The sequence below is a fragment of the Harpia harpyja genome (assembly GCF_026419915.1).
Source record: "Harpia harpyja isolate bHarHar1 chromosome W unlocalized genomic scaffold, bHarHar1 primary haplotype SUPER_W_unloc_4, whole genome shotgun sequence".
Classification (NCBI taxonomy): Eukaryota; Metazoa; Chordata; class Aves; order Accipitriformes; family Accipitridae; genus Harpia; species Harpia harpyja.
This window is the reverse complement of record NW_026293186.1, coordinates 61,713-77,906: the sequence shown is the minus strand read 5'-3', so window position 1 is coordinate 77,906 and position 16,194 is coordinate 61,713. Positions and strand designations below refer to the sequence as shown.

The window sequence follows — 16,194 nt, the reverse complement described above, 5'->3', positions numbered from 1 at the left end:
CCCGCTTGGGTGCTGCTGGGCCCCAGCACCCCTGGGAGCCCCCAGCCCCCCCCAAAACCATCTGTGCAACCTAAAACCCCCTCTATCTGCCCCAAAACCCCATTATTTGCCCCAAAACCCCATTATTCACCCCCAAACCCTCATTTCACCCCCAGTTCCCCCCATGCCATACCTGCATCCCCATGCAGAGCATCCTGCCATTGCACGGGTCCTGCCTGCACCCTGCTTGGGTGCCGTCCCCCCTGCCCCGTCCCTGCGTCCCCCACCCGCGCCCCCCACCTTTCCGCCGTCGACGCGGACGCGGTCGCCCAGCTGGAGGCCGAGCAGAGCAGCATGAGGTTCCCGGGTAGGTTGTCGTAGTTGGGCAGGGTGACGCGGGGGAGGCTGCAGCTCAGGGGGACGGCGTCCAGCAGCAGCTGTCGCAGCTCCCGCGCCGCCAGTGCCGCCTCCGCCTTGTCCAGCGCCATGTCCGTAGGGTCTGGCACCACCTCGGCCGCCACCTGACCCTTGCTGTTCTGTGTGTGGGGGGGGTGTGTGGGGAAAAAGGGGGGGGTCTGTTTGGGGGTAACTGGTGGGAAGGGGCACCCATGGGCACCCCAACACCCCTGGGTGTTGTCACAGCCCCCTGAGCCCCCCAATAATGCAACACCCACAATAATGCTGGTACCCCCATGCCCCTCCATACCTCTGTACCCCTCTGTACCCCCAATAGCTCTGACACCCCAATAGCCCCAAGGCCCCCCAATCCCCCCCAGTACCCCATTACACCCCCAATACTCCAATCCCTCCCAATCCCCCCAGTACCCCAATCCCCCCCAACACCCCTCAATCTAATACCCTAAGCCCTCCCACTACCCCCCAGCACCCCATTACACCCCTAATCCCCCAATCCCTCCCAATTCCCCCCAACATCTCAATACCCCATTACACCCCCAACCCCTCCCAGTCACCCTGATACCCCCCAATCCCCCAACCCCCACCCCCCCCACAGTACCCGGAGGGCAGGATCGGCCCCATGCTCCAGCAGGCAGCGCACAGCCCCCAGGCAGAGGTTGGAGGCAGCGATGTGCAGTGCTGTCCCGTGGCTGAAGTCGCTGCAGGTCGAGTGCAGCACTGCAGGGGGAAACTGAGGCACAGCCCACCCCGGAGAGAGAGGAGGGGTGGCAGCGGGGGGAACCCAGGCTCCTGGCCCCATGGACACCAGCACCCTGTCCTATGGGACCTCGGTGTCCCTGACCCTGGGGACCCCTGTGTCCTGCAGCCCAGGGGACCTCAATGTTCTTCCCCCAAGGGACTCCAGTGTCCTTCCCCCAGGGACCCCAATGTCCTGTATCCCAGGGGACGCTGGTGTCCTGCCCTGGGGACCCCAATGTCTTTCCCCTAGGAGACACCAATGCTCTTCCCTCCAGGGACCCCAATGTCCTGCCCCCCAAGGGACCCCAGTGTCCTTCCCCTAGGGGACCCCAATGCTCTTCCCTCCAAGACCCCCAGTGTCCTGCCCCCAAGGGACCCTGGTGTGGGGGGACCCCGGTGTGGGGGGACCCCTCACCTCGGGGGGCTGCCGCCCGCAGGAGGGTGCGGATGAGCTCGGGGACGTCGAAGTAGGCAGCGTAGTGGAGGGCGTTCATGTGGGTCCAGCGGCTCCGCAGCGTCACATCCCCCCCCAGCGCCAGCAGCCGTGTGGACAAACGCACAGCTGCCGCCGGGTCCCCTGGGAGTCGGCGACACCCGGCGTGGGGACAGGGACATCACTCCGGGGGCACCCGCCGTGGGGATGGGGCTGGGGGGGATGGTGCTGCCCGGGGGGGGGGGGGGGGGGGGGGCGCTGGGGGTGGTGGGGAGAGCAGGCATGGGGACGTGGGGACAGTGGGACTGGGGATGCTGGGGACATGGGGACACTGGGACTAGGGACATGGGGACAGTGGGACTGGAGATGCTGGGGACATGGGGACAGTGCCACTGTGGGGACATAAGGATGGTGGGACTGGGGATACCGGGGACATGGGGACACTGCCACTGTGGGGACGCTGGGACTGGGGATGTTGAGAATACGGGGACACCAGGACTGGGGGATACTGGGGACGTGGGGACACCAGAACTGGGGACATGGGGATCCCCCGTCCCACCCACCCACCCACGCCATGGGCGCCAGCCTTGCAGGCGTAGTGCAGCAGCGTCATGTCCGTCAGTCCGTCCCGGTCGTTCACGTGGCACCCACGGCGCAGGATCTGCCCAGTTGCACCAGTTATGCGCCAGTTCCTCCCAGTTCCCTCCCAGTCACCCCCCCGGGCTCCCAGTCACCCCCCAGTAACTCCCCTGGGGCACTCAGTCATGTCCCCAGTGCTCCCAGTTACCTCCTAGTACCCTCCCTAGAGCTCCCAGTTCCCCTCCCAGTGCTCCCAGTTACCCCCTAGCACCCTCCCTCTGGCTCCCAGCTCCTTCCCAGTTCCCCTCCCAGTGCTCCCAGTTACCTCCTAGTACCCTCCCTAGAGCTCCCAGCTCCCCTCCTAGTGCTCCCAGTGACCTCCCAGTACCCTCCCTCAGGCTTCCGGACCTCCCCAGCTCCACTCCCAGTGCTCCCAGTTACCCCCCACCCCCCATGGCACCCCTCATTCCTTTCCCCCTGCCCCCACGGCTCCCCCAGCACCCTGCCCCCACCATGGCACCCCCACCTCATTGCCAATGACGTCGATGCTGTGCTGCACTTGGGGCACCCACTGGCGCAGGATGGCGAAGAGCTGGGGCACGGTGGTGCGAGGGTCCAGCAGGATCTCCCGGCACGCCACATCATTTGGGTCGAAGAAGGTGAAGGCTGGGGGTGGGATGGGGGATGATGACACATGGGGAGGGGACATGGGGGGGACAGAAGGGGGGGGTGGAGGGGCACCCCATGGTGCACAACTGCATATCAGCCATCAGAGAATCCCCACTTGGGGTCCCAGTGCCCACCCCATGGGGGTCACTTGCCGTGAGGGGAGTCTCTGTGACAAAGGGGGGGGGGGGGTGACTCTGTCCCCATGGGGTGGAGTCACTGTCCACAAAGGGGGAGGGCACCCAGCAATGCACAACCCCATAGCAGCCATCAGAGAACCCCCAAATTCCCACCTGGGACCCTCCCCCATGCGTGCCTTTTTTTTTTGGGGGGGGTCCCTGTCCCCATGGGGTCCCCTGTTCCCTGGGGAGGGTCCCTGTCCCCGGGGGGGGTGGGCGGGGGTGTCAGGTCCCCCCCATTGCTCAACCCTATATCAGCCATCAGAGAATTCCCACTTGGGTCCCCTTCCCAGCGCCCCCCCCCCAGCTTTTTTTTTTGAGGGGGGGGTCCCTATGGGGGTCCCCTGGGGACACTTGCGATGAGCTAGGGGGGGTCTCGGGGTGAGGGGGGGGGGTCTCACCGTAGTCCTTGGGCAGGGGGGCGGGGGGCAGCAGGGTGCACCATCGGCTTCTTGCGTCGCTCCACCACAGGGCTGGGGGGGTCGGGGGTTGGTGCCCCCCCCCGCCGGGGGGGTCCCCCCCACGCTCCTTCGTCATGGCAACAGCCTGGGGGGGAGGGGGGTGATGGGGGGGCAGCACTGGGGGTTGGTGGCTTTTGGGGGTGTCAATATCCCCCCCCCACTTCTCCTGGCATGGGGGGGGCAAGGGGGTGGGGGGAATGGGGGGGGCCCACTGGGGGGGTACTGGGATGGGATACTGGGATGGGGGTGGGGACCGGGCCCGAGGCACCAGGATAGGGCGGGGGCACCGGGCGGGGGGTCTGCGCTGGGCCCAGGCCGGGGCGCGGGGATGCGCTGGGGCCGGGGCCGGGGCCGGGGCCGGGGCCGGGCTGGCGGGGCCGGGATGGGGCGGGGGGGGGGGGTCCTGGTTTCCCCCGGCCCCCCCCAGCCCGGTACCTGCTGGGGACGCGGCCGGCGGGCTAGGCTGGGCGCAACGCGCATGCGCGACTCGCCCGGAGGGGCGGGGAGCTAGGGGAGGGGGACTGCGGGGCGGGGCTGGGGGCAGCCAATGGGGGCGACAGGGGCTGCCAGCGGCTGTAGGGGGCGGGGTGTGTAGGAGACCATGGGGGATGATAAGTGGCAATAGGGACTGCTATAGGGAACCATAGGAGATGATGAGCAGCTACAGGAACTATGGGGCCTATAGGGGATGATGAGCAGCTATATATGGCTGTGAGGATTATGGGGGCTATAGTGGCACAAAGCGGTTCTAGGGGCTACAGGGGACATAGGGACCAGTAAAAGGGCTGTGGGGGACTCTGTAGGAGCTGGTGCAGGGCTATAGAGGGCTATGGGGAGCTATAGGTGATGGAGAACAGCCATAAAGGCTGGAGATGGCCTATAGGGGCTGGAGAGCTGCTTTCGGGGCTGTAGAGGACTATGGGCAGCTGTGGGAGCTGGAGAGCACCTATGGGGGCCTATAGGCTCTGGAAAGGGGCTATGGGGGCTACAGGGGGTCAGTCAGGGCTGGGAACGGGCTATAGGGGCTGCCGAGGTTTGAGAAGGTCTTTAGGGGGCTGGAAAGAAGCTATAGGTGGCGGAAAGGAGCTATATGATTTGGAGCTGGAAGAGGACCCCAGGGGCTGGAGATCGGCCATGGGACGTATGGAGGCTATAGGGGACTACGGAAGCTGGGGAGCAGCTATAGGGAGGGGCACAGGGGGCTGCAGGGGGGCTATAGGGGCTGGGGGAGGGACATGAGGGACTATAGGGGCTGGGGGAGCTGGGGGAGGAGCTACAGGAAGCCATAGGGGGTGTGGGACCTGGGGGAGGGACTATAGGAAGCCTTATGAGTTGGGGGGGAATTATGGTAGCTATAGGGGCAGAGAGGCTGCAGTGATCTATGGTGCTATAGGGGCAGAGGCTATGGGGGGGGGCATGTAGAGGCCCCTGTCATGGTTTAACCCCAGCCAGCAACTAAACACCACGCAGCCGCTCACTCACTTCCCCCCCACCCAGTGGGATGGGGGAGAAAATCGGGAAAAGAAGCAAAACCCGTGGGTTGAGATAAGAACGGTTTAATGGAACAGAAAAGAAGAAACTAATAATGATAATGATAACACTAATAAAATGACAACAGCAATAATGAAAGGATTGGAATGTACAAATGATGCGCAGTGCAATTGCTCACCACCCGCCGACCGACACCCAGCCAGTCCCCGAGCGGCGATTCCCTGCCCCCCCACCTCCCCGTTCCTATACTGGATGGGACGTCCCATGGTATGGAATACCCCGTTGGCCAGTTTGGGTCAGGTGCCCTGGCTGTGTCCTGTGCCAACTTCTTGTGCCCCTCCAGCTTTCTCGCTGGCTGGGCATCAGAAGCTGAAAAATCCTTGACTTTAAACACTACTGAGCAACAGCTGAGAACATCAGTGTTATCAACATTCTTCGCATACTGAACTCAAAACATAGCACTGTACCAGCTACTAGGAAGACAGTTAACTCTATCCCAGCTGAAACCAGGACAGTATCCACCCCTTATTCTATACCATTGACGTCATGCACAGTTCCCATACCTTTAGTTACATCCTGATCAATCATCATCACCTTTCTATCCCTTTAAGACATATGAACAATGATATATATATACACACATATGTATATACACACAGAGATATCATTCCTTTAGTTCATGGGTCATGTTCATAAAATGTTCATTGAGTTCATTTAGTTTCCGACTCTGGGCTCCATCTGTCATACCAGTCTTTCTGGGCAGGAGGGATGGTGCAAAGTCCTCTCAGTCGGCAGAGCAGAATTGGGCTTCAGTGCAGTGTGACGAGCAGGTGACATTGGGCGCAGCAGGAGGATGGTGTGCACCGTTGGATTGTTGCATGCTGGAGGCAGTTCTGGTTCCATCACTACTGCGCTTTGCTCAGTTTTATCGCAGTTCTTTTCTTGCTTGATCTAAGTGATTCTTACTATAGTACTATGGATATAGCATATAACAATTATAGTAAGGATAACATACAGTAGCAGGGTTATAGAGCAACTAATATCATACAGTTTAATTCTGGCTATTCTCACCTAAAATTAAATCCCCTTGAGGCACACATCGGACTTCCCCATCTTTTCGCATCACCCACCAAGTGCACCCAGGCCCTTGAGCAAAAGCAATCCCACGAATGGGTTTACCTTTGCCTGAGGCAGGAGTAACCCAGACTGTCTTCCCTAACATAATTTTTATGTGCACTACAGGGACTTTATCCCCTTCTACATTACATAAAAGTTCTGACTGGGCAGGGCCACCCCGATTGGCAGATCCTCTGGTGTTGACTAACCAGGTGGCTTTTGCTAAATGTGTATCCCAATGTTTGGAAGTTCCACCCCCCATTGCTCTCAGTGTAGTCTTTAACAGTCCATTGTATCGCTCAATTTTCCCAGAGGCTGGTGCATGATAGGGGATGTGATACACCCACTCAATGCCATGCTCTTTGGCCCAGGTGTCTATGAGGTTGTTTCGGAAATGAGTCCCGTTGTCTGACTCAATTCGTTCTGGGGTGCCATGTCGCCACAAGACTTGCTTTTCTAGGCCCAGGATAGTGTTCAGGCGGTGGCATGGGGTACAGAATATGTTTCCAGCCATCCGGTGGTTGCTTCCATCATTGTAAGCACATAGCGCTTGCCTTGGCGAGTTTGCGGGAGTGTGATATAGTCAATCTGCCAGGCTTCCCCATATTTATATTTCAGCCATCGCCCTCCATACCACAGGGGCTTTAACCGCTTGGCTTGCTTAATTGCAGCACATGTTTCACATTCATGGATAACCTGCGCGATAGTGTCCATGGTCAAGTCCACCCCTCGATCACGAGCCCATCTATATGTTGCATCTCTTCCCTGATGGCCCGAGGTATCATGGGCCCACTGAGCCATAAATAGCTCACCCTTATGTTGCCAGTCCAGGTCCACCTGAGCCACTTCAATCTTGGCAGCCTGATCCACCTGTTGGTTGTTTTGATGTTCTTCAGTGGCCTGACTCTTGGGTATGTGAGCATCTACATGACGTACTTTTACAACCAGATTCTCTAGCCGGGACGCAATATCTTGCCACAGTGCGGCCGCCCAGATGGGTTTACCTCTGCGCTGCCAGTTGCTCTGCTTCCATTGCTGTAACCACCCCCACAGGGCATTTGCCACCATCCATGAATCAGTATAGAGATAGAGCACTGGCCACTTTTTCTCTTTCAGCAATGTCTAACGCTAGCTGGATGGCTTTCACCTCTGCGAACTGACTCGATTCACCTTCTCCTTCAGCAGTTTCTGCGACTTGTCATGTAGGACTCCATACGACAGCTTTCCACCTCCGATGCTTTCCCACGATGCGACAGGATCCGTCAGTGAACAGGGCATATTGCCTCTCATTTTCTGGCAGTTTATTATACAGCGGGGCCTCTTCAGCACGTGCCACCTCCTCCTCTGGCGACATTCCAAAATCTTTGCCTTCTGGCCTGTCCGTGATCACTTCCAAAATTCCTGGGCGACTGGGGTTTCCTATGCGAGCTCGTTGTGTGATCAGTGCGGCGCACTTACTCCACGTGGCATCAGTCGCGTGATGTGTAGAGGAGACCCTCCCTTTGAACATCCAGCCCAGCACTGGCAGTCGGGGTGCTAAGAGGAGCTGTGCTTCAGTACCAACCACTTCTGAGGCAGCTTGAACTCCTTCATATGCTGCCAATATCTCTTTTTCAGTTGGAGTATAGCGAGCCTCGGATCCTCGATATCCCCGACTCCAAAACCCCAGGGGTCGGCCTTGGGTCTCCCCAGGTGCTTTCTGCCAGAGGCTCCAGGTAGGGCCATTCTCCCCAGCTGCAGTATAGAGCACATTTTTAACATCTTGTCCTGCCCGGACTGGTCCAAGGGCTACTGCGTGAACAATCTCCCGTTTAATTTGTTCAAAGGCTTGTTGTTGCTCAGGGCCCCGTTTAAAATCATTCTTCTTCCGGGTAACTTGGTAGAGAGGGCTTACAATCAGACTGTAATTTGGAATATGCATTCTCCAAAACCCCACGACACCTAAGAAGGCCTGTGTTTCCTTTTTATTAGTTGGTGGAGACATAGCTGCTATTTTGTTAATCACGTCCATTGGGATCTGACGACGCCCATCTTGCCATTTTATTCCTAAAAACTGGATCTCCCGTGCAGGTCCCTTGACCTTACCTTCTTTTATGGCAAAACCGGCTTTCAGAAGGATTTGGATTATTTTCTTCCCTTTCTCAAAGACTTCTTCTGCCGTGTTGCCCCATACGATGATGTCATCAATGTATTGCAGGTGTTCCGGAGCTTCACCTTTTTCCAGTGCAGTCTGGATTAGTCCATGGCAAATGGTGGGGCTGTGTTTCCACCCCTGGGGCAATCGATTCCAAGTGTACTGGACACCCCTCCAAGTGAAGGCAAATTGTGGACGACACTCTGCTGCCAGAGGGATTGAGAAAAACGCATTAGCAATGTCAATTGTGGCATACCACTTGGCTGCCTTTGACTCTAGTTCGTATTGAAGTTCTAGCATATCTGGAACGGCAGCACTCAGCGGTGGCGTAACTTCATTCAGCCCACGATAGTCAACTGTTAGTCTCCACTCCCCACTAGATTTCTGCACGGGCCATATGGGACTATTAAAGGGTGAGCGAGTTTTGCTGATCACTCCTTGGCTCTCCAGTTGGCGAATCAACTTGTGGATGGGAATCAGAGAGTCTCGGTTGGTGCGATATTGGCGCCGGTGCACCGTCGTCGTAGCAATTGGTACTTGTTGTTCTTCAACCCTCAGCAACCCCACAATCGAAGGGTCTTGAGAGAGACCAGGCAGGGTAGACAGCTGTTCCGTGCCCTCCGTCTCCAAGGCAGCTATACCAAAAGCCCATCGATACCCCTTTGGGTCCTTAAAATACCCTCTCCTGAGATAGTCTATGCCAAGGATGCACGGAGCCTCTGGACCAGTCACAATGGGGTGTTTCTGCCATTCATTCCCAGTTAGGCTTACTTCAGCTTCCAATACAGTTAACTCTTGGGATCCCCCTGTCACACCAGAAATAGAAATGGGTTCTGCCCCTTCATAACTTGATGGCATTAGAGTACACTGTGCGCCGGTGTCTACTAGAGCCTTGCGCTCCTGTGGGTCTAACGTGCCAGGCCATCGAATCCACACAGTCCAATAGACCCGGTTATCCCTTTCCTCCACCTGGCTGGAGGCAGGGCCCCTCTAATTCTGGTCAGAGTATCCAGTATTCACTTCTCGTAACATTGGCTCAGAAGTCCCTTCAAGAGGATCAGAAATAAGATCAGCCCTTCTACTCTGTTTGGAAACCGGAGCGGCATTTTTCCTGGTAGAATCCCCTTTTGTGGTGTTTTTTCCTCGCAGCTCACGTACCCGTGCATTTAGGACCGAGGTAGGTTTTCCATCCCATTTCCTCATGTCCTCTCCATGATCACATAAGTAAAACCACAGGGCACCTCGCGGTGTGTACCTTCTATATTCTTTCTCTTGGGCAGAGGAGCGCTCACTCCTAATAGCTGAGACATTGGTCCTTACAGGTGGGCAACAGGACATCTCCTCTTTGAATTGCTGGAAATCCTCGGACAGCTTCTCCACAGCCGAAATGCAGGCTTGTAGGGAGGAGGAGAGATTCTCTTCGTATTGACGGAGTTGGCGAGCCACTTCATCCACTGTCGGTGCCTCTTCGTCTTTCCAGGTCATTATTGCCAGTGAGTTGGCATAGGACGATGGTGCGCTCCGTACAAACTTCCGCCACATGGGTCGTGTGCATTGGACTTCGTCTGGATCTTTGGGTAATTGTGGGTTGTCCGGATCATGATGAATTGTCTCTAGCACAGCTAATTCCCTCAGATATTGGATACCTTTTTCCATGGTTGTCCACTTGCTTGATTGACATATAACATCTTCCTTAAAGGGGTACCTTTCCTTCACACTTGACAGGAGTCGCCTCCAGAGGCTGATGGCTTGTGTCCCTTTTCCAATTGCCTTGTCAATGCCACCTTCCCTGGCAAGCGATCCCAGCTGCTTGGCTTCCCTACCTTCTAATTCCAAGCTATTAGCCCCATTGTCCCAGCATCGGAGGAGCCAGGTGATAATATGCTCACCTATACGGCGGCCAAAATCTTTTCGCATATCCCGCAGCTCACTCAAGGATAGGGACCGGGTTATTACCTCTGGTTCTGCCTCTTCCTCCTGTTCCCGTGATGACCCTGGTTCGCCTTCATCCTTTGCTAAGCGAACTGATTTTTTTGTATATTTCTTTTTCTGTACGGGGGCAACTGATACTGGTGCAGGTTGGTCCACTGGTTCAGTTGCAGTACCGCTCGCCGGGTCTTGGATAACCGCAGTGTCTGTTGCCAAGGTTTGGGTAGCTGCTGTGCTCGTTGCTGGGGCTGGAGAGACCTCAGTGCCCGTTGCCGAGGTTTGGGTAGCTGCCATGCTCATTGCCGAGGCTGGAGGGGCTGCAGTGCCTGTCGCTGAGGTTTGGATAGCCACAGTGCTCATCGTTTTGTTGTTAGGTCCAGAGACCTTCTCTTCCCCTTGAGGGTACTGAGTGGTGTCGAACAGGGCTCGATAGGCATGGGCCAGGCCCCAGCACGTTGCAGTAATTTGTATCTCTCTGGAGCTGCCGGGGTGACAGCATACCTTTTCCAAATATTTTACTAGTTCTTCTGGATTCTGCACTTGTTCAGGGGTGAATTTCCAAAACACTGGAGGTGCCCACTTTTCTAGGTACTTGCCCATACTACCCCACACACCCTGCCACTCATAATTATCCAGCCTTGGGGCAGATCTCTGGGTGATTTTCTTAAATAGTTGTTTAACCTTAAATGAGAGCTGAACCACATTCAGAAGCATGCTAATTCCTAGCAGTAGGGCTAGGACCGTGCTGGTCCCAACATCCCAAGAGTATTCAAATTTTTCAAAATTCTCAAACACCATTGTAACTGGACTGAAGGAGAAAGGAGAGGGGAAGAAAGGTATCCCACCCATAGACTGGTTTTCCAAGGAGGAAAGGTAAATGGTATAATTATTAATAGTTTCCCACAGATGGCTTCCACAGTATAAAGGTGACAATGCTGGGTGCAAGTACCGGATTAATCCCACAGCCGACGACTTTATCATACCATAAACCAGTGTTATACAATACATCAAAGCGAAAACCTTAATCCACCTCCCACGGATGATAAGCAGCAGAAGAGGGACTACATACAGCAAGCGAGGTGATACATAACAGAACTTTAAAAACCAGAGCAACAACTCTAAGAACACATAAATCAACATAATGACCAGCAACTATTAGACCGATATAATGAATGCTTATAACAAATTTGTTTTAACAAGCTCTGGTCAGGTTTGTCGTTATCTCAACCCTTCATGCCCCACGTTGGGCGCCAAAAAGGACTGTCGTGGTTTAACCCCAGCCAGCAACTAAACACCACGCAGCCGCTCACTCACTCCCCCCCACCCAGTGGGATGGGGGAGAAAATCGGGAGAAGAAGCAAAACCCGTGGGTTGAGATAAGAACGGTTTAATAGAACAGAAAAGAAGAAACTAATAATGATAATGATAACACTAATAAAATGACAACAGCAATAATGAAAGGATTGGAATGTACAAATGATACGCAGTGCAATTGCTCACCACCCGCCGACCGACACCCAGCCAGTCCCCCGAGCGGCGAATCCCTGCCCCCCACTTCCCCGTTTCTGTACTGGATGGGACGTCACATGGTATGGAATACACCGTTGGCCAGTTTGGGTCAGGTGCCCTGGCTGTGTCCTGTGCCAACTTCTTGTGCCCCTCCAGCTTTCTCACTGGCTGGGCATGAGAAGCTGAAAAATCCTTGACATTAGTCTAAACACTACTGAGCAACAACTGAAGACATCAGTGTTATCAACATTCTTCGCTCTGAACTCAAAACATAGCACTGTACCAGCTACTAGGAAGACAGTTAACTCTATCCCAGCTGAAACCAGGACACTTCGGAACCATCTTGTTGTCATCCTGTTACCGAAATCCGGAATAAAACTCCTTAACACCAACGTGAAGTTAAGAAGCAGGCACTTTGTTTATCGCAGCACTGGGGACACGGGGGATCGCTCCTCCAAAGGCGTGTCCCACTTAGTATCAAAACCCATCAGTTTTTATAGACTTTTTCTGTCAGGTCGTTGTTACATAAGCTCTTTACATAAAAATGCATACTATGCTCGTTCTTAAATTTAACCTTTATAATGATTGGTCCTTTGATTATATAACCTTATCAATATTCTTATTTAAAAAACAATCATTGGTCAGTTACACTTAGCTCTACTGATTGGAATCTTCGATACTCAAATCAAGATGGGAAGGGTAAGGGGGTTTCCAAGCAGCAAACTGGTGTCCATGATGGTTTCCTTAGTTTCTTGAAACAAAACATAGAAAAACCAGTAACTTCCTGGTGAGGTTTCTATGGTTAGCTATTTCAAACTTTAACAATATTAAGGTTCCTATAGTCACACATAACACAGTTCCTAAAGTTTCTATGGCTACGTTTCAAACTTAACAATCCTATACATTATGCTTCACAATTTTACTTCTTAATCAAACCTAACTCTTCTATGTGATTAAATTTTGATTTCTTTACCAGAATATTTGCAACAATCCCAAGTGCCTCTTTCATCGCCACAGTTGGGGGTGTCCCCCGGCTTCTGGGTGACACCCCCAGGCACAGCACGGTGTCCCCAGGGAGGGCCACCCCCCTCAATGTCCCAGCAGGTTCCTGGTGACAGTGGCACCAGTGGCACCACATCACAGCCGCTCCAGGCCGAGGCCACAGGTTGTCCCCGCGGGCGGTGGAACGGCACAGACCAACGCCTTGTATTGGTTTTGTGTGGCAAGGTTTTGGTAGTGGGGGGGGTTACAGGGGTGGCTTCTGTAAGAAGCTGCTGGAAGCTTCCCCTGCGTTCGAGAGAGCCCATACCAGCCGGCTCTAAGACGGACCCACCGCCGGCCAAGGCCGAGCCAATCAGCGATAGTGGTAACGCCTCTGTGGTAACATTTTTAAGAAGGAAAAAAAAAGTTGGGACAGATGTAAACGGCAGCCGGAGAGAGGAGTGAGAACATGTAAGAGAAACAACCCTGCGGACACCAAGGTCAGTGAAGAAGGAGGGGGAGGAGATGCTCCAGGCGCCGGAGCAGAGATTCCCCTGCAGCCCGTGGTGAAGACCATGGTGAGGCAGGCTGTCCCCCTGCAGCCCAGGGAGGTCCACGGTGGAGCAGATATCCACCTGCAGCCCGGGGAGGACCCCACGCCGGAGCAGGTGGGTTCCCGAAGGAGGCTGTGACCCCATGGGAACCCCGCGCTGGAGCAGGCTCCTGGCAGGACCTGCGGATCTGTGGAGAGAGGAGCCCAGGGAGCAGGTTTTCTGGCAGGACTTGTGACCCCGTGGGGGACCCACGCTGGAGCAGTCTGTGCCTGAAGGACTGCACGCCGTGGAAAGGACCCATGCTGGAGCAGTTCGTGAAGAACTGCAGCCCGTGGGAAGGACCCACGTTGGAGAAGTTCGTGGAGGACTGTCTCCCATGGGTGGGACCCCACGCTGGAGCAGGGGAAGAGTGTGATGAGTCCTCCCCCTGAGGAGGATGAAGCGGCAGAAAATAACGTGTGATGAACTGACCGTAAACCCCATCCCCGTCCCCCTGTGCCGCTGGGGGGTTGGTAGAGAATCCGGGACTGAAGTTGTGCCCGGGAAGAAGGGAGGGGTGGAGGGAAGGTGTTCTGAGATTTGGTTTTATTTCTCATTACCCTACTCCGGTTGATTTGTAATAAATCAAGTTAATTTTCCCCAAACTGAGTCTGTTTTGCCCATGACGGTAATTGGTGAGTGATCTCTCCTGTCCTTATCTCGACCCACAAGCTCTTTGTTATATTTTCTCTCCCCTGTCCAGCTGAGAAGGAGGGGGAGTGATAGAACGGCTCTGGTGGGCACCTGGCATCCAGCCAGGGTTAACCCATCACACGCCTCCTCCTCCTGGCAGATGATGGTGATGGTGCCGGTGGGATCTGGTGTTCACCAGCCCTGGTTGCAGGCAGGCCTGGAAGTGGTGGTGGTAGTGGGGAGGTGACGGGGACAGAGGGGGCCACGGGGAAGTCCCCAACTTGGGGACACGCCACGGTGTGACACCACGGGGCGACTTCCCTCTCCCCACAACCCTGGTGTTCAAACCAGCAGCACCCAACGAGGAATGTCACCTGCCAGGAAACAGCGTCACCCACCAGGAAACAGCATCACCCACCAGGTGTCACCTGCCAGCATCCCTACCGCGTCCCCACTGTCACTTACCAGCTTGAGCCTCTCCTTGGAGAGCAGGCTCTCACGGCGCAGCTGCTCCACCAACCCCTCCATGGCTTCCAGCCAGGCGCGGTGCCGGCGTTGCCGCTGCTGCAGCACCTTCACCTTCCGCTGCAGCACCAGCACCACACCGACAAGTTCCTCGGTGCTCAGCTCGCCTGGCAGTGACATCGACGTCACCGTTTTGGAAACAATGGGGATGGTGGAAACCATGGGCAGTGTCAAGGCTGAGGAGAGGATGGTTTCCGGCACCATGACCAGCGTCGCGGGGATGGGCTCGAAATACGCCGGCGGCAGGCTGGCGATGGGCGGCTCGACAGTGATGTCCTCTGCCTGCTCCACCCACCAGCGCGGTGACAGCGGCGGCGTGGCGTAGCCCGAGGACGGCTGCGGGCGGGCGGGGACCCCCTCGGGGCTGTCCCCCAGCTTCACTGGGCCAAGCAGCGGCATTGCCGTGGCCAAGTTGGGTTCCAGGGCGATGGTTGTGGCCTCCGACGTGGCGGTTTCAGGGACGGCTGGCTGTCCCAGTGTCACCGGCTCCTGGCTGCTCGCCGGGAGGGGCTGCTTAGGCTGGGTGGTGCCCGGCGGTGTGCTAGGACTCTCCCGTTTCTGTAGAAAAACCCCAAAATTCCCATTTCTGGAGGTTCTCGCAGCGATACGCCGGAGTGGGGACGGGCAGCCGTGCCGGTTCCTCCCCACAAGCCCCCACTCTGGGGACAAAAGCCACCCTGAGGTGACAACCCCCCCCTCCTGGGGACCTTCTGGACCCTTCCACGGAGCTTCTCAATCCCTCAGGGGAACCTGTAGACCCTTCTGAGACAACCTGCCACCCCCCAAAGAGCTCCCATCCCCTTCCAAGGTGGCTTCTAGAACCTTCCAGACCCCTCTGAGACAACCCATCACCCCCCAGAGAGCTTCTAGCCCCTTCCAAGGCGGCTTCTAGAATGTTCTGGACCCTTCCAGACCCCTCTGAGACAACCCACCACCCCCCAGAGAGCTTCTAGCCCCTTCCAAGGCGGCTTCTAGAATGTTCTGGACCCTTCCAGACCCCTCTGAGACAACCCACCACCCCCCAAAAAGCTCTTAGCCCCTTGAGGTGGCTTCTAGAACCTTCTAGACCCTTATGGGGAGCTCTGAGATGCTTCCAGGGGACCTTTCCCTCTCCCAGAAACTTCCAGACCTTTCTGGGGGAGCCTCTGGGGAGGTTCTAGATGCTTCTAGATCCTTCAGGGTGGTGCGGTGTGTGTTCTAGGCTGTTCTAGATTGTTCTAGATGTTTCTAGGGGCTCTGCCAGTGGAGGGGGGGGGGTGGGGGGGCTCACTGGGGGGCCACAGGGGAAGATGGTGGGGATGGCATCGGGCCGCAGGTAACGGATGCCCCAGCGGTACTGGAAGCAGGAGGGTTCGAAGTGGTTGCTGCAGAGGTGCTGGTGACGGGTGGGCACCCAGTTCTCCCCCTGCATCTGTGTCAGCCATTGCCATGGCCGTGCCATGTCATGCAGTGGGAACCTGGAGGAGAAGGAGGGGGATTAAGGGGACACGGGGGGGAAGGGGGCTCCCCCACACCCCCATCCTTTTGGGTGCTCCCCCCCCCAGGCCCCACCCCAGAACCAGGCCTAGGCCCAGGCCCAGGCCCAAGACCCCGCCCAGGTCCCTCCCCACGGTGGGCGGGGTTAAGGGCAGAGGCCACGCCCCCCGTCCCTGCCGGTCTCCCCGGTACTGACTTGTAGAAGCTGAGGAGACGACGACGAGCGGGCGGGCGGGCGAGCCTGCCCCACCGCGTTGGAGCAGTGCGGGGCTCGGCAGTACTTGGGCATCGCCGCTGCCGGCTCACGTGATACGCATGGCCGTCGTCGTAGCAACGCTTGGGTCTTTCGAGGCGG

General features: G+C 56.4%; 2 protein-coding genes across 2 annotated transcripts; both read right to left on the bottom strand.

The window, feature by feature from the left end:
* Positions 1–172: 172 nt before the first annotated feature.
* Positions 173–3,982, bottom strand: CLIP3 (CAP-Gly domain containing linker protein 3; the record flags this gene model as incomplete). Its single annotated transcript, XM_052779474.1, has 7 exons — positions 3,888–3,982; positions 3,393–3,537; positions 2,673–2,812; positions 2,135–2,228; positions 1,550–1,711; positions 995–1,113; positions 173–515 (listed from the first exon to the last, which is right to left on the bottom strand). Coding segments are annotated over exons 1-7 (1,048 nt in total), but the record flags the coding sequence as incomplete, so codon positions are not given.
* Positions 3,983–11,991: 8,009 nt separating this feature from the next.
* Positions 11,992–16,128, bottom strand: THAP8 (THAP domain containing 8). Its single transcript, XM_052779484.1, is given in 7 exon segments — positions 11,992–12,842; positions 13,982–14,030; positions 14,032–14,055; positions 14,304–14,921; positions 15,634–15,820; positions 16,036–16,082; positions 16,084–16,128. Coding segments are annotated over 7 exon segments (1,044 nt in total). The 3' UTR covers positions 11,992–12,768.
* Positions 16,129–16,194: the final 66 nt, after the last annotated feature.